Consider the following 23,533-nt stretch of genomic DNA (forward strand, 5'->3'; position numbering starts at 1 on the left):
GACCACATTTGCCTGTCGAAACGACCTAGAATGGCCAATGCATTTCCAGCGCGTACAGACGTAGAGGACATGGTGGAAAATTTCTTCCCAATGGCGTCCAAACGTCGACCCTCTCTATCCGGTGGAGTAGTGAGAGGAGTCGCCGGATTGCGGGATCGTCGCTGTGCCGCCTGTGTGACAACCGAGTCTGGTTTGGGATGCGACAGCAAACAAGCAGGAGAACCTGCAGGAGCCTTGTACTTCCTTTCCAGGCGAGGAACTTGTGCCGGCAAGGAGTTTGGAGAATTCATAATCCTCATCCCTTCTTTCCATACAAATTCTATGATTGGTATGGTGTGAATTTGTTTGTATGGTTTGTTTTTGAAATCGTAGAGAAAGCAATCTTCTTGCCGCTGTTCTCTTGGCAATTTAAAGCGGTCCGCCGCTTTATTCATCAGCACATGGAAGCTTGCTGTATCAATGGAAGGCGAATCACCTGCCTCTGGCTGTTGCGGAGAAGGTGTCTGTATCCGATAGTCGTCGTAATCCACCATATCTGGATCTTGCTCATCGTCAGTATCCTGGTGTAATTCTCCTTCTTCACTGTCCGACTCATTCACCCCGTGCGCACCAGGTTGCGGAATAAGAGGGGGGTGAGGGCGGGGAAGCTCTGGCAAAGCAGGCTGCTCCAAAGACTGCGGATGGGTGGCAGGGCCGGAGTCCTCCGCAGGAGCGTGGCTTGGAGTACCCTGAGGGGTAGGCGGAAACCTTCGGTTGTAGTCATCCAGCATATGCTGGAGGTTTGAAAACAAAGAAACTGGGAAAGATGCCATAGGAAACTGGACCAATTGGTCATCCGGTTGGACCACTTCCTCCACCTCCTCCTGGTCAGAACTGGAGTCTTGACATTTTATGATTAACTCCGATGGACTGTGAGCTTCATCGTCATCATCGTCCCCCATAGATCCAGTCTCGTGATCAGTTGCCATCAAAGGTGAGGGTAATTGGAGATCAGGAGGTGGCAACTGCAGAGAAGAATCCCTGCCAGAGGTCAAGGAAGGCAGTGGTACCAGAGGCATGGTGGCAAAAGAACCCAATCCTGACGAGGATCCTGAACATGCCGCTGAGGAAATCGCCATCGTCGACGAGGTAGGGCCCACTGAGGGATTCGTCGTCGACGGTATCGTCGTCGACGGAACGTGCGTCGACGGAGTCTTCTTTGCTGGGATCTGAGGAGACGGCAGCCTCGTCGACGGTGTCTTCGTCGACGGTATCTTCGTCGACGATAATGTCGTCGACGGCACCGTCGTCGACGGTACCTTCGTCGACGGTACCTTCGTCGCTTTCTTCGACGACGACGCCGTCGTCGTGGAGCTGGTCGACGGAGCACTCGACGTCGACGGGGCTCTCGTCGTCGAAACCATCGTTGCCTTCTTCGTCGACGATGTCGACGTCGACGAGGTGGTCGACGGAGAGGCTGACGTCGACGGGACCTTCGTCGACGATGGATCCTTCGACGTCGAAGAGGTTTTCTTCGTCGACGGCAACTTCGTCGCCGACGAGACAATAGGGATCGTCGACGGGATTGTAGTAGCTCTCGTCGACGCTGAGGACGTCGACATCACCGTCGTCGACGACGAGGAAGCAGACGTCGTCGTCACAGAGGTCGTCGACGAAGACATCAAAGCCAATCTTGTGGACGGAACGGTCGTCGACGAGCCCGTCGACGACCTGGGAGTCAAGACTGTCAGAATACTGATAGAGCCTGGACAAGACGCCTGAGAGCCAGGTCTCGTGGGCGTTGACACAGAAGGCATAGAACTTGAAGATTGTGCCACAGGCAAAGCCAGCTTTTTCTTTTTCTGAAGAAAAGGAGAAGGCAAGTCTTGAACACTCCCACGCTTGGAAGGGACAGTGGAACAGCCTGACTGAAGACTTACTGCGTCTGACAGAACATCTTCTTTATCTTGGAGGCGCTTCAACCATATAAGAAGACGACCTTCCCTGTCTCTGAGAGTCTTAGAAGGAAGAGCTCTACAGAATTTACATTCATCCACCTTGTGGTCAGGGTACAGGCAGTAAATACACTTTTGGTGGGGGTCCTTCTCAAACAACCATAGTTTCCCACATGAAGAGCAAGCTCGAAACAAAGACTTCTTACTTGACATTCTGGAAAAAATAAGTTGAAGAGACAAACTCTGAAGAAAACTGAGCAGAGCTCAGGGAGACTCCCTTCACACGACGTGCGGTAGAAAATCTGAGGGCTTGAGCTTCTGAGGAGAAGGTTCTAGAGGGTGCTTGAGCCTGATTGGCTGCAGTTTGGACCAACATAATGACACTGATATGTTACAAATGAGTTTTTTCTCTTGTAATGTCTTCCTATGGAAGTTACCATTTAGAGGTTTTACAGTGTATTATCTCTATTTTTATTACTCTATGATATTATCATTTATGTTATATTAGCAATATTGCTATTTTTATGTACCGTGGGACTCCCACTTCGACGACGGGGAATATTCAAGCATGTGAATCTATGAAAGACACCCCTAATACTGGAGAACAATAGCTACTTACCTGTAATCTGTGGTTCTCCAGTATTGGTGTCTTTCATAGATTGACATGCACCCACCCACCTGCCCTCAGAGGCTCCTCAGGCGATATTATTACTTTCACTCCTGTACAAGAAAATCTGAGAGCCTGAGTCTCTTGGGGAGAGCATTCTAGTGGGTGCTGGCGCCTGATTGGCTGTAGTTTGGTCTATACATAATGACTAGGATAGTCATGAGTGTGGAAGTTCTTTCCATTGTAGCTTAGGGCTACTTTACTTCCTGGTTGGTATTACCACGGTTTTTGGTTTTATTATATACAAATGTTTGCTTTTTTATGTACCGTGGGACTCCCACTCCGACGACGGAGAACGATTCAGGCATGTGAATCTATGAAAGACATCAATACTGGAGAACCACAGATTACAGGTAAGTAACTATTGTTCGTCTCCCTGAGAAATGTATTTGCTTGATATGGTCGATTAGTTGTTCCTTTGTATTTTCCATTGCTCTAGGTGGGGATGGGCTTGCTATTCTATTTAGTGCTTATGACTATCAATGGAGATTCCTGAGAGAGAATCAAATTGTTTCCTTACATGTAATCCCAGTTTGCTCGCAGGGGAAGCTCTGTTGAAGTCATAAGCAACCCTCCCGCCTCCCCGGTGGAGATGAAAGAGGTGATTATTGGACCTATCTGATACAGCCACATCTCATCAAAAAGTACTGAAGCAGCTACCACCTGCTAGGCATGATGGGCTACTGGAAAAAGTGCTCCAGGGTCCCCTCACATGAGCAGGACCATTCAGTACTTATGACTTCAATAGAGCTTTCTCTGAGAGAGAACTGAGACTACAGGAAATAAACTATTCCGTCTGCTCCAAAACTAGTTGAATAACAGGAAAGTATATGGCAGCAAAATTTAAAGTGATATGATTTTGAGTGTGCTGCTGAACCATTTTCGAGTTAACTAACAAGATGTAGTTTAGTGTCACTAGTTTTTCTGTTAGCCAAAATATCCTGCCACCTTTGAGAATCAACAAGCACATCTTTTGAATATTTAATTTTGAAATTAGAGATGTAGCTTGGTGTCAGTTGTTATTTTCTATTAACCAAAATAATGTGCCATGTTTTTTCTGATATATCTGCAGGAATACGTTATGAAACAGTGATGGAAGTTGCTAAAAGTGGTACTTTCCCAGAGGCATATTTTGCATTTTAATCCTCAAAGCTGTTGAAACAAGCTTTTCATCAATGTCGTTCCGGAGAAGCGTAAAGAATTTTGTTAACAAGTTTTCACTGCCAGTTGTGAAAGTCCGAGAGGCCACATCGAATGACCCCTGGGGTCCATCAGGCACATTAATGTTGGAAATCGCGGACCTGACGTACCACTCCACTGCCCTCTCTGAGATAATGAGCGTTCTGTGGCAGAGACTGAATGACCAAGGCAAAAATTGGCGCCATGTCTACAAGTCACTTACATTGGTGGAGTATCTCTTGAAGAATGGGTCAGAGAGGGTTGTCCAACACTGCAGGGAAGGTCTCTTCAACATTCAGAGCTTGGAGGAATTCCGTTACGTGGATGATTCTGGACGTGAACAAGGTAACTCTAACAGATATTGATAGTGGCCATATCTTTGTGCAGAAACACAATCCATCTTGATGGATGTGCATTGGCCAGATTGCTTAACAATAATCTTCATTACTCCGATTCTCCTCTCTCGTCCCAATACTTTCCAAGCCGTTTTACCCTCATATATTTTGATAGACTCTCCCATAAAACACTTCAATTCCTCCAGAATGTTCTTGTTCTTGACGAAGCCCAAGTTAGAGGTGATGAAACAAAAACTGGGAGAGAGGGAGGGAGGCTAGTAAATACTGGGACAAGTAAGGAGAATCTGAATAATGAAGATTACTGGTAGGTAATCCAGGTATTTCCTCCTCATATTCTTCCTTGTCCCATTCCTTACGTTTTGAGGTCTACCCAAGCAAGATTCTCCTTCATCAGTTACACAAAAATAGACCAAAGACATGAAATAGAGATGTACGTGAATTTATTTTCATTCATCTCACACCTCATATGCTCTTCTGACAAAACTTTATTTTTTGCAAATATATTTATTGATTTTTAAACACATAGTCAAACAACGACACTGAAAACGAAAAAAAAATTCAGTGATGCCTACACCCACCCCAAATCTCTGACACAACTTTTCAGGTACCCCAACAATAACCTAACATAAAACATAGCAGTAGTACCTTAACTTGACAAAGGGCCCAATGCTTCCAGAGAACCAAATGCAAATTCAGGATTTAGGGCCACATATAATATATAATGTTTACTGAATGTTGAGGAAGAAGCCCAAGTATTTGTTTTAGAAGCATCTTCAATTGAGGCACCTGCCTATTCAACCCAAGAGGCTGCCATACCCCATCTGGAGTGAGCCCTAATGGAACCAAGGGTCTCCCTGCCACATACATAACAGACTTTATCGAAGTTGTTAGTGTGGAACAGGAAGGTTTTACGCCCCTTTTCACAGGCTAGAATTTGACAAAGAGAAAATATGAAACTCTATTCAGGTAGACTCTCACAGCCCTTGCTACATCCAAAAGATGTATCAAAAGTTCACTTTCTCACTATCTGGTGTGAGAACAGAAATAACAATTTCTGGACCCTTGTGAAGCTTGAAATGTGCCCTTGGCAATATTTTGGGCCCAGAGAAAGAACTACATGGACCTCAAAAACCTTTAAGTAAGGATGTCTACAAAGAAGAACCCCAAATTCACCCAAGCGCCGAGCTTTGGTGGTGGATACTAGAAAAAAATCTTGCGTGTTAGAAATTTATGTGATGATGTTTCTAATGGCTAAATGTAAATACCAAGAAGGGAAAGAACTGCACAATCTTTTTCTCAACAGTTAAAACCCCCTAAAAAGCTTTGATAGTAATTCTTTCGCTGGAAAAAGGTCATTACACAGGGATATGAATTTGAGAACTACAGTGAGCTGTAGTCAACGAGTAGACACAGATAAACCTTTCTCAAACCCCTCCAGAAGAAGCTGTAATATATTAGTTGATGAAGAAGAGACAGGATCTAAGACCCTCTGAATACACCAAGAATCTAAAGAGCCCAATGATGACCGTAGGCTGTTTACGTAGATTTTCTTATAGATGCCTGCAAGGAACTATAGCCAGAACCCGACAAACGTTTGTTCATGAATCCTTCCCTCCCAGCCTACAAATCGATAGTATTAACCAAGCAAGAGTTCCTGGGGGGAGAGGAGAAAATGTTAGCAGAACAGGGGATAATGGAAAAATCAATTCCTGTTCCACCTATACAAGCCTTAGTAAAGGAAACCACAATCTCCTTATCCAAAAACGAAGAATTAACACCATGTCCACCTACTTCCCCTGCAATCTTGCTAGGACCCTTGGGATTAAAGGTACAGGGGAAAAGCATAGAGAAGACCAACTTCCCAGGAACTGATAAGAATATTTGTACCCACAGACTTGTGCTCATGAAATCTCAACAGAGACAGAGGTAGTTGAGCATTCGGTTGTGTCACAAACTGATCTATCCTGGAGGTTCCCCATCTTCTGCACGCCTCCTGAAAATATGAGTGGGGTGAAAACAAACTACTGAGAGTTCAGAATGGTCCTGCCGAGGTGATCCGCCTAGGTATTTAAGGATCCCTTGATGTGAATGGCTCTGAAGACTAAAAGGTTGCTCTCTCTCCAGGTACAAATCTGTTGAGCTAATTGATTCTGTTTAGAATTGATGATTTATACAGGCTACTGTTACAGGGTAAACATCCTTTACAATGAAACTTTTTCCACGTAGTACCTTTACAACGCAGGAATTACAACGCAAGTCGTTACAACGACTTGCGCTGGAGGGCGCTGGAGGATAGGGAATAGTTTAATTACTATCCAAAACCTTCCCTACTATCAACGGGGACTGGAGATGGAATAGTAAATTAAACTATTCACTATCCAGCGCCCCCCAACTCAAGTCGTTGTAACGACTTGCGTTGTAAAACCTGCGTTGTAAAGGCATGCGTGGAAAAAGCATGCGTTGTAACAACATACATCCCTGTTACAGTATTGCCTGACCAAACCACCAACGATCCCACCTGTATTAGATGGGAAAAGGTGAAAATCCCCTTCCAAAATGCCATGAGCTCCTTCCAATTAGAAGACCTTTTCTGTTCTAAAGTATCCCATTGTCCAAGAACAGTTTACATTTCCAAAACTGCGCCCCATCCAAGACTACTGCAATCACAAGGAGATGATGGGCGGAGCGCTGAAACTTTTCAGTCACTCACCCCAGTCACAGTTCTGGGTTGAATCCATCATTGTTCTTTAGCTCACTTCACCAATCCAGTTCAGACCCAACCATATGCAAATCAGTTTTGGTATTTAGTGATTCCTCTCAAGGTCCCTTCGCGATCCCTTGCCCGTCGACTTGTGGGTCCCTGATAAGGGTACTGTAACTTTGAATGGGCTTACCTGGTTGCTCCAGAAGTGCCCTGACTCTCTATCGCTTGGGGAGTCACCTAGACCTTGTTGGTCAATCGAGAAGCCGTTTTACTCTTACCGCATGGGTTGCTGTTGCCAAGGCTTGTTGGTCTCCGATCCAGACACCGAACCCCCAGCACGCAACATCCTTCGTGGGACAGCTCGCCTGCGGACTATGGTCGTCGTCGACGTCTCCTGGTCCCCGTGGCAGCAGAGTCAAGCTTCACCTCATCGCACCTGAAACACCCGACATTGGTGGGCATTGGTCTATCGTGTCCCTGGTCACCCTGTCCCCTCTGCTTTCAGGTTCTTCACAGCTCCGATCCAGACTTGGATCACACTGGGCACTTTTCCTTTCCACTGCAGCAGCAATTTGCAGCAACTCACCATTAAAAACAGCGACGATTCCCGACACCATTTGGTACCTATGCACCCGGCTTCTCTGGGTGAGGTGACACATGTAGTCTGGTGCTCACATGGGTGCTGGCCTTAGAAGCATCTAAGTCTGAAAGGTTTTGCTCAAAGTCCTCTCCTGAGTGTCCTTAATCTTTAAAATTCCAACCGCGACTTTCCCATAGGATTCTACGGAGCTCGGGCTGTGTTCTGACACTGCAGGCGAACCCCGTGGGTCCCGTGTGCCACTACCTTGGGTGGTTCCTTGGGGTCCTAGCGATTCTATGTGCTCTAGGCACTGTGTCTAGTTAAGTCGTGGTTCTTATACCACTTTCTTAATATATGGTTTGGTCTCCCCCTGGGGCCCATTGTATATTGTGCTATTTACTTACATTCTAGTGTATTGATATTGTGTATCTTGCTCTCTAATCTCATAAAGAGGTTAGTAGAGAGAGTTTAGTAATAAATACATATATTTTATATATACCTTGTGTGGTACTCCTTTCATTTGGTCATTCAAGAGGTTATATTCTGGTAAACCAGGCTGCTTTATACTCCTTCAAGACTTAGCCTGAAAGCTGCTCTCCATAGCTACCACTAGGATAGCTTTCAATAAAGGATGTCTTACACCTATTCATCAATAAGGGTTGTGTGGACTGGTGCAAGGTGTCCACTATAACAAGTGGACAGCATATACCAGGTCAACTTCTCACATTGGTGTGCAGCGGTTGGATTCAAGCTTGCTATTGCTTTACCAGATAATCTCATTGAGTGGCTAACTGAAAACCACTATAGGTACTAGAGGTACATATAATACAAGTCTAGAATAAAGTAAGTTCTACTGAACTTAGAGTTGGGTAAGCCAAGGGTCTAGCACATCCTTTCTCCAACTCAAGAGAGAATTTAGTAGTCCCACTAGGTTAGGTAGGTGCCTACACCACATAACAATAGTATGTCTTGAAGAGCTGAAGCAAGTGGCTCCATGCGGACTAAGTATGACCATGTCCCATTCCAAGAATTGAGGAACATGTGTGCATCTAGGAAACTGAAGACAGGGAAAAACCCTAGAGCTCAACGCCTCATAGATGTATTGCTTTTAGATGACCTCAGAAAGGCTCCAGGGTCTGATGAGGCAGGCAGGTTGGGTGGGGCAGCAGAAGAGGAATGGTAAGGAGGTGAACACATCCAAGACCTAGACTCTGAAGCTGACCAGGAGGAACATGATGATTCTAACCTGGACAATCCAATTCTTCCCATAGGTGCGGGAGAAGGCCCCATGGGCCCTCTCTTTACTCCACCTGGAAGGGTTAGCAGTTTACCAAGAAGGTTAAGATCTCCTTCTCAGGAATCTCATTATTCTGATACTTCTGTAGGGACCTCTGTTTCTCATAGGACTTCTACTTCTCACAAGAGAGAGACTTCCTATGACAAAAAGTGCAAAAATCTTGAGTTTGAGAAAGCTCAGCTAAGAATCAAGAGAGAGCAGTTTGCCTTAGATAGGGAATCGCTGGAGCTCCAGAGAGCTTCACAGAGGTTGGGGCTCGAGCCCATGGTGGCAGCTACAGTGTCCCTAGAAGTAGAGAACATAATCATGACAATAGGAACCTGAACAAGATTGTCCCTCCCTACTAGAGTGGGGATGTCATCCACAAATGGATAACTGCACTTGAGAGGGTCTGTAAAGTACAGTGAGTCCCTCAGGAGCAGTGGGCAGCAATCTTATGGCTCTCCTTTGCAGACAAAGGTAGAGACAAGCTCCTCACAGTTAAAGATGAGGATGTTGATAATTACAAAGTCTTGAAGAGTGCTCTGATTGATGGGTTTGGCTTAACCACTGAACAATACAGGATTGCGTTCAGAGCCACCCAAAAGGCACAGGCTACTAAGGCTCTGGAAGGCTGGGTACTTGGCAGTAAAGAGTGTGATTTTAAAGGATTGTACAATTTAATTATGAGGGAACAGATCCTTAATAATTGTCAAAATCAGCTGTTGCATCAGTAGCTGGTGGACTCTGATCTGACCTCTCCTCACGATTTGAGCCAGAAGGCAGACAAATGGGTCAGAACCAGTGTGAGGCAAAAGGTTCAGAACCAAGGTGGTGACTCGAAGAAGCAAGATTCCAAAAACTCTGATAAGGGTGGGGAAAAAGGTAAAGACCAGAAGTCTTCTGAAGGGCCCCAACAATCTGCATCTGATGGGCAGTCACAATCAAACAAGGGAAAAGGCAAAAAGAAACCATGGTGTAAAATATGTAAACAGAAAGTCCATTGGACAAGTGACTGTAACAAGTCAAAGGACTCATCTTCCACTACCACTGCCCCTAAGGCAACCGTTCCCCCTAGTTCAGCTCCAAATGGTAGTTCTCGGAATAAGGGTGTAGTAGGGTTAACCCTGCGATCTGAGATGCACTCTGGCCTAGTCAGAGTTCTCACCCAAAGCCTTTGGCAGTCTAAAGCGGATCCTCCGCTGCCCAGAAACCGGCGCGCAAAGCGCTTGCCACCGCCACGGCCGACTGATAGGCCATGCCCCCTTCGGAGGCCACGCCCACCGCCCACAGCATAAAAGCGACGCTGAATGCTAGCGTCCCTAGCTGATGACACGCTGCTCCTGAGGCGAAAAGCCGGGAGAGCGTTCGTTTTTTAAAATTGTTCACTTGTGTAATTTTGTGATTTTAAAGCAAACTATTCTCACCCCAAGCCTTTGGCAGTCTAAAGCGGACCCTCCGCTGCCCAGAAACCGGCGCGCAAAGCGCTTGCCACCGCCACGGCCGACTGATAGGCCACGCCCCCTTCGGAGGCCACGCCCACCGCCCATCTACTCACTATCCCATAATTATGTGCCTCCCCAGGAAGCGCAGCGGACGAGCGCAGCGGGCGCGCCGTTTGGAAAGCCCGTCTGCGCCCGTCCGCGACCGGCCGAGACCCGAGGCCATACACCCTGCTCCCCGCATTCAATACTCCCACTCGCAACTCACTGCTCACCAAGGCAAGTGGATTCTACCTGCCGCTATCTTGGCTCGTATTTCCGATCTTGGACTACTAACTTTACATGATTCTCTCCATACGAATACCTTGTCCTCACCCCTAAGGTCCAGTTCCTCTAATTCACTCCAAGACGTCCTCCCCCCCACAGGAATAACTGCTATGTACTTAAATACAAGATCGGCAGTAAAACACCAGCTCGATCTTTTCACCCTACTGGAATCCCATAAACCCGACTTATTATTTCTCACCGAGACTTGGTTCTCGGACAGTTCTCTTCCCTCCCTGCTGGCGATACTCCCCCCGACCTATTATGCCATTCGAGCCGACCGCCCTTCGGGCAGGCCTGGCGGGGGGGTAGCCCTGATCGCCCGTAAGGAGCTCACCTTTCACCCTCTAGTTTCCCCCTCCATGGGAATCTCAGACTGCTTAGTGGTTCGATCCCTCTCCTTCACTCCCCCTCTGACCTGTGTCCTCGTGTATCGACCCCCGTCTTCCCCTCAAACGTTCCTCCCCTGCTTTCAGGACCTAATGGCGACTTTGGCCGTTAACCACTCCTCCATCATTGTTCTGGGAGATTTTAACTTCTGGCCCTCCGACCCGGCGGAATGTGCCACGTCTAAGGAATTCTCAGACTCTCTTCATTCGCTCAACTTTACATCAGTTGTCAATGTTCCCACACATAGGTTGGGACATATCTTGGACCAAATCTGGCAACGCGATTGCCCGGTCAGTTCTCTCTCCATCTCGCCATGTCCATGGTCGGATCACTCATTGATCACCCTATCCCTGTCCCCCGTTCCACCATCCAAGCCTACTCCTGCGAGGAATGTCTGGGTGCGCTCATGGAATCGTGTCGACATCGAAGCCCTATCGACCCTTCTATCCTCTTCCAGCCCCGATTTGACCGCGCTACCCTCCCATGGTCAGGTAGACGCTGTTACCAACTGGCTGCGAGCCGGGTGCGATACCGTCGCCCCTCTAAAACGCATCGCAACCAAACGACCTAAAGATGCAAACCGCTGGTTCTCAGATGATCTAAAGGTCCAAAAACTCGCTCTCCGCCAAGCTGAGCGACAATGGAGACAAAACTATTGCCCCACTGCCAAAACCTGGTATACTGAACTTCTTACTCAGTATAAGAAAGCCATATTAGACACTAAGAAAAACTATTTCTCTTCTAAAATCCAACTCGCGGAGAACCGGCCAAGAGAAATCTTCTCTATCGTCCAAGACCTTGCCTTTTCCGATAGAGCTTCACTCAAACCATCACCTTCTCAAGCACTTTGTGACTCCCTCAATCACTTTTTCCTAGACAAAATCACTAAAATCAAAATCAAAATCCCTCTTCCATCCCCGACCTTCACCGACTTCCGACGTCCTCCAGCTACGGCACATCTGGACTCAATTCCCCCCCTATCGACCGATTAATTTCTCTCTATTCTTCCACTAGTCAAGTCCGGATCCCCGCTGGACCCCTGTCCTGCCTACATCCTAAAGCAGATTTACACCTTCTGCCCCATACCACCTTTAGTGCTCCTCAATAGCTCACTGGCTCAAGGCATCGTTACCCCTGCACTGAAATCGGCAGTGATCGTACCGATCCTAAAAAAACCTGGAGCAGATCCCTCCGACCCTGCCAACTTCCGCCCAATCTCCCTCTTGCCTTTCCTGGCAAAGGTATTGGAACGACATGTGGTTAAAAGACTGAGCGAGTTCGTGGAAAGCCACGGTGTTCTGGCCTCAAGACAGGCCGGCTTCCGCCCAACCCACTCCACTGAATCCGTCATAACATCGGTCCTGGACAATCTCCGACAAGGAATGGACGCCAATCAACATCAGGCCCTGATCCTCTTAGATCTTTCCGCCGCATTCGACACTGTGGACCATACTATCTTACTCTCACGTGTCGAGGCGGCGGGAATCCGAGGAACAGCCCTACTATGGCTATCCTCCTTGTTGAGCGGCCGGACTCAGGCGGTTCGTCTGGGAGAGTTCTCTGCGGAATCTCTACCCATTCAGTGCGGTGTCCCCCAGGGTTCCTCTTTATCCCCCCTTTTATTTAATCTTTACATCGCCCCCCTTATTTTTGCTTTACAGCAACTGGAGGTCTCTGTGTACAACTATGCAGATGACCTCCAGCTCATTTTTCACCTTTCCTCTGCCCCCGAGTCTATGTCAAAGGTTAAGTCCATCATGACCTTCATCCAGGACTGGATGAATTTCAACCACCTGAAACTCAACCCCGATAAAACGGAGTTGGTGTTGACAGGTGGTTGCTCCAGTCCTTGGTCCTCCTCCTTTTGGCCCCCCTCATTAGGTCCCCCACCCACTCCTGCCACCTCTGTCAAAACCCTTGGTTTCAAAATCAATAACCAACTCTCCCTACACTCCCAAGTCTCAGCTGTGGTTTCCTCGGCCTTTCTCTCACTCAGGACTATCCGCAGAGTCTCACGATTTTTCGCCCCAGACGCGCTCAAACTAATCCTTCTGGCCATGGTGACATCTCGCCTAGACTATGGCAATGTCCTTTACCATGGCATGCCCGACTACCTTATGAGGCGCCTCCAGCTGGTTCAAAATCAGGCCGCTCGGCTGGTTTTCAACCTCTCTAGATCACACCATGTAACTCCTCTCCTCTTTTCCCTCCACTGGCTCCCTGTCCGGCAGCGCGTCTCATTCAAGCTCAGCTGCACCATCTTTAAAGCCAGGACAGGCTCTGCCCCTTCTTTCATTAATTCGGCAATTCAAACCTATACTCCCTCACGAGACCTCCGATCCTCCGCCCACCACCTTCTCGTGGTTCCCCGCTTCAAACGGAAGAAGTGGGGTGGCTCCAAATTCGCAACCACGGGCCCAGCTTTTTGGAACTCTCTCCCATTGTCCCTCAGAACCTGCACCCAATACCCCCTCTTCCGCAGAGATCTTAAGACCTTTCTTTTCACCCAAGCCTTCCCATCCTAAATCTTCACTTCTCCCCCTTTCCGACCCGCCGAGTAGCTGTTGCCAGTGAGCGCCAAGAAACCGCCAGTTGTACGAGCGCTATATAAATCCCTTCAAATTCAAATTCAAATTCCTACCAGGCTGTACTGATCTGTGATGGGGGTATGGATATGGCCTCCTAATTTTTGTAAGTCTCAGTAACTTGGGCAAATACAGACAGCAGCCCTTGATAAATGGAATAGAGGCCTTGGCATTCAGGGACACAGGAGCAAGTGTCACAATGGTGACAAAAGATCTTGTGGCTCCTGAACAAATCATACTTGGGGAGATGTACCAAGTGACCAATGCTAGCAATGGCAGGACAGGCCATTCCTTGGCAGTTGTTAATGTCCCCTGGGGAGGGGTAACTAGGCCTAAGAAGGTTGTGGTAAGTCGGACCTCCCTGTTGAATGCTTGTTGGGCAATGATTTAGAAACTTCAGCTTGGGCTAAAGTGGAACCCAGGACTCATGCAGAAATGTTGGGAATCCCTACAGATGTGTTTGCAATGGCTAGGTCACAGGCCAAAATGTCTAACATTGAACAGGACTTGGATCCTGGAAGAATGGACTAAGTACATTCCAAGAGGAGGAGCAGTAGGGGTAAGGCAGTGTCTTCCCCCCTGACTTAGAGTACAGATCAGTCTCTTGAGGGAGATGATCCTAGGCCTGAAGAAGGAACTGTCCCAGATGAACTTGAGCATGATCAGGTTAAGTTCTTGGGGACAGGGGGACCTTCCAGGGCTGATCTGAGTCAGGAGTAGCTGAACCGCCCCTCTCTTGAACCCCTCAGACAACAAGCTGTTGCTGAGGCTGCTGGGAGTGCTAGTGGGTCCCATAGGATCTACTGAGACGATGGACTCCTTTACTCAGAAAGTAGAGACCTGAACCCTGGTGCCACCAGGAGGTTGGCTATACCTCTGAAGTTTAGGGGCTTCCTATTGACACTAGCACATGACATCCCTTTAGCAGGTCACCTAGGCCAAAAAAAGACTTGGGACAGGCTTGTCCCTCACTTTCATTGGCTTCACATGTCTGACGACATCAAGGAGTTTTGTCGCTCCTGTGTCACCTGTCAAGCCAGTGGCAAGGCTGGTGGTACAACAAAGGCCCCAAGGATACCACTACCTGTGGTGGGGGTTCCCTTTGAGAGGGTTGGGATCAATATAGTTGGTCCCATGGATTCTCAGACAGCATCTGGCACAGATTTATACTGATGGTGGTGGACCATGCCACTAGGTACCCAGAAGCAATCCCCATTAGGACCACCACAGCACCTGTCGTGGCAAGGCCCTACTGGGAATATTTTCCGGGGTGGGTTTCCCTAAGGAGGTGGTATCACACAGGGATGCAAACTTCATATCTAGTTACCTGACCGCTATGTGGAAGGAGTGTGGAGTAAATTATAAATGTACCACCCTTTATCACCCACAATGCAATAGGTTAATTGAAAGGTTCAACAAAACCCTCAATGGCATGATAAAAGGTCTCCCAGAAAATGTTAGGCGCAGATAGGACATACTTTTGCCCTGCCTTCCATTTGTCTACAGAGAGTTTCCACAGAAGGGGTTTGGTTACAGCCCATTTGAACTTCTGTTTGGACATCCAGTTAGGGGTCCATTGTGTCTAGTGAAGGAGGGATGGGAGTTACCTCTCAAGCTCCTAAACAGGATATTGTGGACTATGTACTTGGTCACTGCTCCACAATGGCTGAGTACATGAAGGAGACCACTGAAGACCTTGAGGCTAGCCAGGAATTACGGACGGCCTGGCATTACCAAAAAGCTGTGCTGGCTGTTTACCAGCCAGGGCAGAAAGTATAGGTGTTGGAGCCTGTGGCCCCAGCAGCCCTCCAGGACAAGTGGATTGGCCCTCATACTATAATTGAACAGAAGGGAGAGGTTACCTACCTGGTGGAAATGGGGGTGGGGTCACACACTACTCAAACACCGGCGGTGTCGCCCCTAAGGACTCTGGTCAATGTAGTAAAGTGTACGCGATGCATCATCTTTCGATCTTCTGCTATCTTCACTGTCTTCGCCATCCCTGGACACGTGTTTCGGGGTATCACCCCTCGTCAGCAGGGATAGGCCGTGTACTGGGGTTGCCGATGGCTGCCAATATCTGCCAGGTATAGTACCACTCAGGCGCGTAGGTGCGGGATCCCAGGCTCGTCAGCCCACTGCTCACGGGAGCTTTAAAGTTACAAATGGGGGTGGGGTCAGGGATGGCGAAGACAGCGAAGATAGCAGAAGATCGAAAGCTGATGCATCACGAACACTTTACTACATTGACCAGAGTCCTTAGGGGCGACACCGCCGGTGTGTGAGTAGTGTGCGACCCCACCCCCATTTGTAACCTACCTGGTGGACCTTGGAACTCCCGGGAGCCCCCACAGGGTGCTCCATATCAACAGGCTCAAATCATATGTTGACAGGGCAGACATGGGCTTGCGCATGGCTAATGATGAGGGACAGGAGGAAGAGAATGATCCACTCCCTGGCCTGCTCTCGCAGAACCATGATGATGGTTCTGTAGATGGTGTAGCCTTGGCAGGCAGCCTCACTGACCAGCAGCAAATTGATTGCAGAAAAGTTCTCAATCAGTACAGACATATGTTTTGACTGACTCCAAGTCAGACTACCTGGTGCACTCATGAAGTGGACACTGGGGACAGTCTGTATGTAAAAAATAGGATTCAAAGGCAACCTGACCATGTTAGGGACTGTATCAGGACTGAAGTCCAGAAGATGTTGGAATTGGGAGTTATTGAACCCTCAGATAGCCCTTGGGCTAGTCCAGTAGTCTTAGTCCCTAAACCTCACACCAATGATGGCAAGAGAGAAATAAGGTGTGCTGACTACAGAGGTCTCAGTGCAGTCACTAGGACAGATGCTCAATCAATTCCAAGGGCAGATGAGCTTATAGATACTTTAGCCTGAGCCAAGTTTCTGAGCACATTTGACCTAACAGATGGCTACTGGCAGATCAGACTAGCTGATGATGCAAAGCCAAAAACAGCATTTTCTACTTTCAATTTGTGGTGATGCCCTTTGGTTTGAAGAATGCACCTGCCACTTTTCAAAGGTTAGTGAACACAATCCTTACAGGCCTGGAAGACTATAATGAAGCATAGTTTGATGATATTGCTGTCTTTAGGATCACCTGGTCAACCTGACAAATGTTTTGGGGGCCCTGCAGAAAGCAGGCCTCACGTTCAAGGCCACCAAGTGCCAGATAGGGCAGAGTCAGGTTGTATACCTGGGCCACATGGTAGGTGGGGGTCAGGTTCAACCATTGCAGAGCAAAATCCAGACCATGATGGACTGGGTTGCTCCAACCACCCAGACTCAGGTCAGAGCTTTCTTGGTCCTGACTAGGTACTATAGGAGGTTTGTCAAAGGTTATGGATCCATAGTGATCCCTTTGAATGACTTAACGTACAAGAGAATGCCAAAGAAAGTTCAGTGGACAGTTAGCTGTCAAAAGGCATTTGATGACCTTAAGCTGGCCATGTGCACTGCTCCCATTCTGCAAAGTCCTGACTACTCCAAGCAATTCATTGTCCAAACTGATGCATCTGAGTTGGGGGAAGGGGCTGTGTTATCAGGCTGTGTTATCACTATTGAATGATGAAGGTCAGGATCAGCCAATAGCTTTTATTAGCAGAATGCTGACCCCCAGAGAGAAACATTTGTCAGCTATTGAGAGGGAGGCCTTTGCTGTGGTTTGGGCTCTGAAGAAGCTGAGGCCCTACTTGTGTGGCACTCACTTCATTGTTCATACAGACCATAAGTCCCTCTTATGGCTAAAACAGACGAGGGGTGAAAACCCCAAACTTTTGAGGTGGTCCATTTCTCTACTGGGGATGAACTATACAGTGGAACATAGACCTGGGAGTAACCATGCCAATGCAGATGGACTCTCCAGATATTTCCACCCAGAACACGAAGACTCAACTGGTCAAGGTTAGTTTAATGTCCTTATGTTTGGGGGGGGGGGGTGTAGGAGAGTAGGATCTGCTTCTTATAGTTACACCCACTTTTTGCTGATGCTTCATTGATTTTCGACTTTAGTCTGACTGGGACCCTGCTAGCCAGGACCCCAGGCTAGCTGCTTCCTCTCTAAATGATTGCATGTACTTTAGGTACACCACAGATTGGATTCTGGGGTACCCTTATAAGTCCCTAGTATATGGTATCCAATATACCCATGGCATAAGTACCCCAGAGGCCTCTCAGGGGCTGCAGCATGACCACTCAAAATGAGACCACAGGTCTGCTACAGCAGCCTGTGTAAGGTGGTGTATGCACCCCTTACTTAGATATAGGTTCCCAATATCTACCTTATATCACTACACATATAAACTTATCAGTCACCCCCTATGGAAGGCCTTTTCAATACTGAAGGCAGGGAGCACCTGTGAGAGGGTGCCCATGCATGAGCAGGGCCCCTCTGCAGCCTTCGGAATCTATTCTCCGGGGTTGTTCTGTGATGCAACCAACCATATACTCTTAAGTGCATTATACCCTCGCAGTAAATGCTATCTTTGAGATGGCTGCAAGGAAACATGTCGTGTTTGGTGTCAAACACCTTGGAATCATACCTCCCTGCCAGTCCTGGCGGGGGAGGCATGATTCCACCCTCCTAAAGGGAGAAATATGACTGCACCGGTGCACCCGGTACCAACTTAACAGAACCCAGGCATCACAAAATGGATGCTGCCAGCCAAAGACACGCGTCTGCCCTCCTGCTGCGGGACGAAACTCCAGCAGGGGAGGCTGGAAAATAGGTTTCCTGTCACAGGGAGGACGTTGTTACGAAAAATTTAGAATAGTTTTTCCAACTGTACATTTGTATTTAACATGGTTGTACTGAAAAGGCTATTAAGGTACATCAAGTGTTAAGCAACGTTCGTTTTGACACAAGGCCATATTTCTTTGTTTCATTTTGTGTGTGAGGATGGTATGATTGTGGAATGAATGTATCAGACTGTAAATACAGAGAGGATGAATTGTAAATATGTATAGTTGTATTTTGTCATTTCTATAGATTGTACTCAATTGTACACTTTTGTATATGCACAAAAAAGGTTTTTTCTCCAAAAAATGTAAAAGAATTAAAAACTAGTGGAATAAATAAACCATTAAACTAGTGACGGTATACGAAACGGACCAGTATGTTTTATTCATATGGGTGTTAGTTGACTGTAGAGAATAAGATACAGTATTGGCATTTGTTTTGTTTTCTTTATTAGTCCTGGCAGGGAGGTATGATTCCACCCTCCTAAAGGGAGAAATATGACTGCACCGGTACAACCGGTACCAACTTAACAGAACCCAGGCATCACAAAATGGATGCTGCCAGCAAAAGACACGCGTCTGCCCTCCTGCTGCGGGACAAAACTCCAGCAGGGGAGGCTGGAAAATAGGTTTCCTGTCACAGGGAGGTGTAACCACCTCCCAGACAGGCTTTAGTGTATTGGGGCCGGGTGGGTGCACTCTAAGAGAGCTTTGATGTCTGCATTGGGGACACATTTGGTGTCCCTGTGCATAGTCCAGCTCAAACCGGTTGCAGGGGCTACCAGCCCCTGCTCTAACTCAAAACTGGACAAAGGACATGGGTGTAACCACCCCTCTGTCCCGACCCTCCCATATTTGGTTCCGCAGAGTTTGTCCCACCCCTTCCTTGGATATAAAGTAGGAACCCCTGACTACAGGACTTTAGATTTACCTGGACAAAACTCAGCTACAGAATCCCAGACCGTCAACTATCTACACTTTGTTGGATGACCGAAGAATCTCCCTTGGAGTAAAAGAGTTACTCCCCTGCAAGGCAGGCACCAAAGACGCCTCTGTCTGGTTTGCAACTACGCAGCTCCTGAAGGACTCCGAAGACTTTGCAACACAGGAGATGGGTTTCCAAGCTTCCCCGATGCCAATCCGTGCTGTCAGCAAACCTGAAATTGAAAGCCCTCGTGGGGACCGTGCAACCCGAACACCTGGACACCGTGACCATTTGCAGCAAGATATGCTTCTTTGCGATCCCTGGGCTACTTGTAGTTCAGACCACGAGCAGTGATTCCATCGAAGATTGCTGGCCTACACTCCGCAACTGACCCGTGGGCTGGTATTTAGTGATTGCTCTTGAGGTCCCTTTGCAATCCCTTGTCCATCGACTTGTGGGTCCCTGAGAAGGGTACTGTAACTTTGAATGGGCTTACCTGGTTGCTCCAGACGAGCCCAGACTCTCCATTGCTTGGGGAGTCACCTGGACCTTGCAGGTCCATCCCAAAGCCTTTTTACTCTCACCGCGTGGGCTGCTGTTGCCAAGGCTAGTTGGTCTCCGACCCGGACACCGACCCCCCAGCACTCGACATCCTTAATGGGACAGCTCACCTGTGGACTCTGGTTGTCATCGACCTGTCCTGGTCCCCGTGGCAGCGGAGTCAAGCTTCACCTCATCGCACTTGAAACACCCAACATTGGTGGGCATTAATTGACATTCATTCCTATGGGCCTCCAGGACCATAGGAATGAATGGCAAATACCGATTCGGTAATTACCGAATCTTACCTACATCAGATTTACCAATTCTAAAATAACGAATCGGTAAAATTCGGTATTTTAGAATCGGTAAAAATGATTTACCTACATCTAGCCCATAGTTGTTTTATTTAAGAACCAACAAGGTATCAAAATATACTTTCTCAGGATGAGTTACTTTAGTTAAATACTTTTCAAATAGGCACTAGACTTTTTGAATGCAATAGTTACAGTTTGTTGCAATAGGCAACACAATTTCAAACACCATGCAACATTGAGCTCAATGGGAATTTCTGGTAACTGCAATTAGTTACTTTGTAGATTACTTTTCTAACCACAGGACTGGATCCTAGATTCCGTCCCGGGACATGAGCTGTAAACAGTGAAGTAAAAGCGTTTTGGTTACAGTAGTGATTTTTAAGGAATATTATTGTATTTTAAAAGTTGACACTTAGAAACTTTTTCATTTGAAATTATAAATGTTATCCTAAGGAAGGAAATTCAATTTGCAGGTAAAGTAGGTTTTCATTACTTTTGTAATCCAGTTCTGGACTCCTAGGTTCAGCACTGGGACCTCTATCTAAAACAGGTAAGTAATAACGTTTTGGTACTTGGTACGATTTTTAAAGAATATTTGTAATTTGCAAAAATCGACACAGAAGAAATTTCACAGAAAAAACAGTCACTGGTTTCCTATGGAAGAAAATTCAATTGGCAGGTAAACTCTGTTTAAGTTACTTTTGTAATCCAGTACTGGACTCCTAGGTTCAACACTGGGATCTCTTTCTAAAACAGGTAAGTAATTACTTTTTGGTAGTTGGTACGATTCTTGAAGAATATTTGTAGTTTGCAAAAATCGACACTTAGAAGAAATTTCACAGAAAAATAGTCAATGGTTTCATATGGAAGAAAATTCAGGTTACTGGTAAGTGCGGTTAAAATTACTTTTCAGGGTTGGTGCCGGGCTAAAAGGTGCAGCACTGAAGTCTCTCCTGATAACAGGCGAGTAAATCGGAATTCGTTGTTTGGCTGATTTTAGGTGAATAGTTTAAAGTTCCAAAACTCCACACTTGGAAGAATTTCCAAGTGAAACCAGTCAATATTAGCCTATGGAAGAAAAGTGAGTTATCGGCTTTTAGGTAAGTACTCGACTGGCAGAGTTAAGGTTCTGGGCACAGATTCAAGGGTCTCCCAGGGTCAGATAGGTGCAGTTGGTACACCCTCAGCGGCACAGGGGCAGCCGGGTGCAGAGGTAGTTAGGCCCAATGTTATCCCATGAGAGGCAGGGGGCCTTCGGTTGGTGGCTGCTGGCTAGTAGGCCACGCGGCTGTGGGAGCTGGGCTTCTGGTCACTTACTCAGGGCAAATGAGGAATAGGATAGGACACACGTTGCACTGCCAGGGGCACTCGGGCGGCTGGGTGCAGGGTGCTTTTGAGCCATTGTGCGCTCAATGTTATTCAATGGAGATCTTGAAAAGGGAACAAAGGCTGCAGGCCCGGGGACGGTGGATCTTCTGGAGTGACCAACACTTCGAGGGGTAAGTTGGGATCTTGGAGGGTAGGTAGGCACCCCGGAGTTGGGCACAGGAGGCGCCGGATACAGGGGTGTCTTTGGACGTCGGGAAATCTTACCCTCTGCTGGTCGTGGTAGGAGTGGTCCCTGTTTCTGAGTCTGCAGGCGTCATCCAGGTCGTCGAGGAGGGTCCTTGGGCACTGGATTCCAGGTCAGAATTGCTGGGGGGACGTCCTCAGGGTCTTTGTCCACTTGGGCACAGGCCGGGCTCGGTTGGTGCAGAGTGAGCTGGATTTGCGGTTACTGGCTGGCACCGAGGGTATTGCTGTTTGAGCAGAGCCACTGCTCGTGGGAGTCCCAGCCCCTAAGAGGGTCAAGGCAGGCAAGTCCTCCAGGGTTCTTGAGGTTGCTGTCCGCGGGAGACGCCGGGATTTAGCAGGAGCAGGTTCAAGGATCAACAGGCCTGTAGGGCTGGGGCCAAGTCAGTTGGTGCCGTCCTCTTGTTAGCAGCTGCAGGGCAGGTCTTCTTCTTCTTGGTCTTCTTTCTTGTTTCAAAATCAGGATCTGAGGAAGGAAGGTTCAGGGTGCCCCAAAATACTACATTTAAGGGCGTTACAGGTAGGGGAAAGACAGGGACCAATAGGTCACTGTCCTGCGGTGAGTACACCCCCTATCCTGCTCCTCTTCTGTGGGAGGGGGGCAGGAGCCTATCTCTGATTGGGCAGGGCTCCCCATCCTCAAGATGGCCGGAGCCCGGAGTTGTACTTCACCTCGCCTCTCCTGGGGCGAGGTGAAGCACAACTCCGCGGTCAGAACTGGTGGGGGGACAGTTGTTGAGTACAGCAAGTGGTGTGGAGAAGCTCACAAAGGCGGTATGCCTTTGAAGCTTCCCCTGCCCATCCTGAGGGAGGAGGCCTAGCACCTCGCCCAGGATGTGCATTGTTGCAGGCCCAGGAGAGCGGGGCTCTCCACCCAGGGGTCCAGCAACATGTCTGCTGTGTGGCAGCCTAGGCAGCCCCTCAGACCAGACGTGGATTGTAGGTTAGGTTCAGGGGTATCTCTAAGATGCCCTCTGTAATGTATTTTACATTGAATCCCACGCTGGCATCAGTGTGGGTTTAATGTGCTGAGAAGTTTGATATTAAACTTGTCAGTCTTCAGCGTAGCCATTATGGACCTGTGGAGTTCGTAATGACAACCTCCCAGTACCATATACTCTTAATGGCATCACTGCACTTACAGTGCCCAGGAATGGCCCTGGGTACTGTAAGGGCACAGGGCTAATGCACCTGTGCCCACACCACTGGCATAGGGCACCCAGCTAGAGGGGTGCCTGATGTATGCCAGGGCAGTGGGTTTGTGGACATGGCACACAGGGATGTGTGCCATGTCGACTCTTTGTTTAGGTCTGCACCAGGACACTCAGTCTGCCAAGGCAGGGTATGGGTGTCAGGGTGCAGGGCCCCTAAGGGTGGCACAATAAGTGCTGCAGCCCTTAGGGGTCTTCTCTGGTCACCATGCCCTGGGTACCTAGGATACCATTTACCAGGGGCTGACATGAAATGGGCCAGAGATGTCAATTGGGTTTCAGCTTCAATGCAGTTTTAGGGAAGGAACACAGGCCCTGGGCACCTGATTGGCAGGAGCCCAGGGCACACTCAGTCAAAGCACATCAGCAATTCAGCAAAAGGTGGGGGCATACCATGCAAGAAAGATGCCACTTTATTACAGTTGGTGACAGTAAATCGGAACATGAATGTAGGCATCCTGAAGGTCTATCAAGAAATCCTTTTTGATATCAAAGAACATGTTTATCTTATAGTTGGCTGAAGGGATAAATAGATTCAGAAACTTTAGATCATTGATCATCCTGAACTCACCTGACACCTTCTGAACCATGAACACCTTCAAACAACAGTCTAGATCGCTCTCAAGTGGAGGAAAAGGAATGCTCGTCCATTTTTGTCTCAGGAGAGATATTCTGTCCTCTAAGGCTGTACTCCTCACAAAGTCAGACTGCCAGAGAGTCTTGACAAAGTGAAGTTCTGCAAACTCTGGGAGACCTTTCATCTGGTAACCTCG

The 23,533-nt window shown here is 47.8% G+C and overlaps 1 protein-coding gene across 5 annotated transcripts in view; it reads left to right on the top strand.

Annotated features, from left to right (window-relative positions):
* Positions 1-23,533, top strand: part of ENTHD1 (ENTH domain containing 1) — a 1,583,016-nt gene that overhangs the window by 506,729 nt on the left and 1,052,754 nt on the right. For all 5 annotated transcript variants that reach the window (XR_013608914.1, XR_013608915.1, XM_078683401.1 and 2 more), the window contains exon 3: positions 3,674-4,125. Coding sequence is in view for 3 of the 5 variants with exons in the window: in XM_078683401.1 (XP_078539527.1) it covers positions 3,777-4,125 (349 nt within the window). In the remaining 2 variants the exon portion in view is untranslated. The remainder of the gene's footprint in view (positions 1-3,673; positions 4,126-23,533) is intronic.

This window comes from Lissotriton helveticus, chromosome 1_1 (genome assembly GCF_964261635.1).
Source record: "Lissotriton helveticus chromosome 1_1, aLisHel1.1, whole genome shotgun sequence".
Taxonomy (NCBI): Eukaryota; Metazoa; Chordata; class Amphibia; order Caudata; family Salamandridae; genus Lissotriton; species Lissotriton helveticus.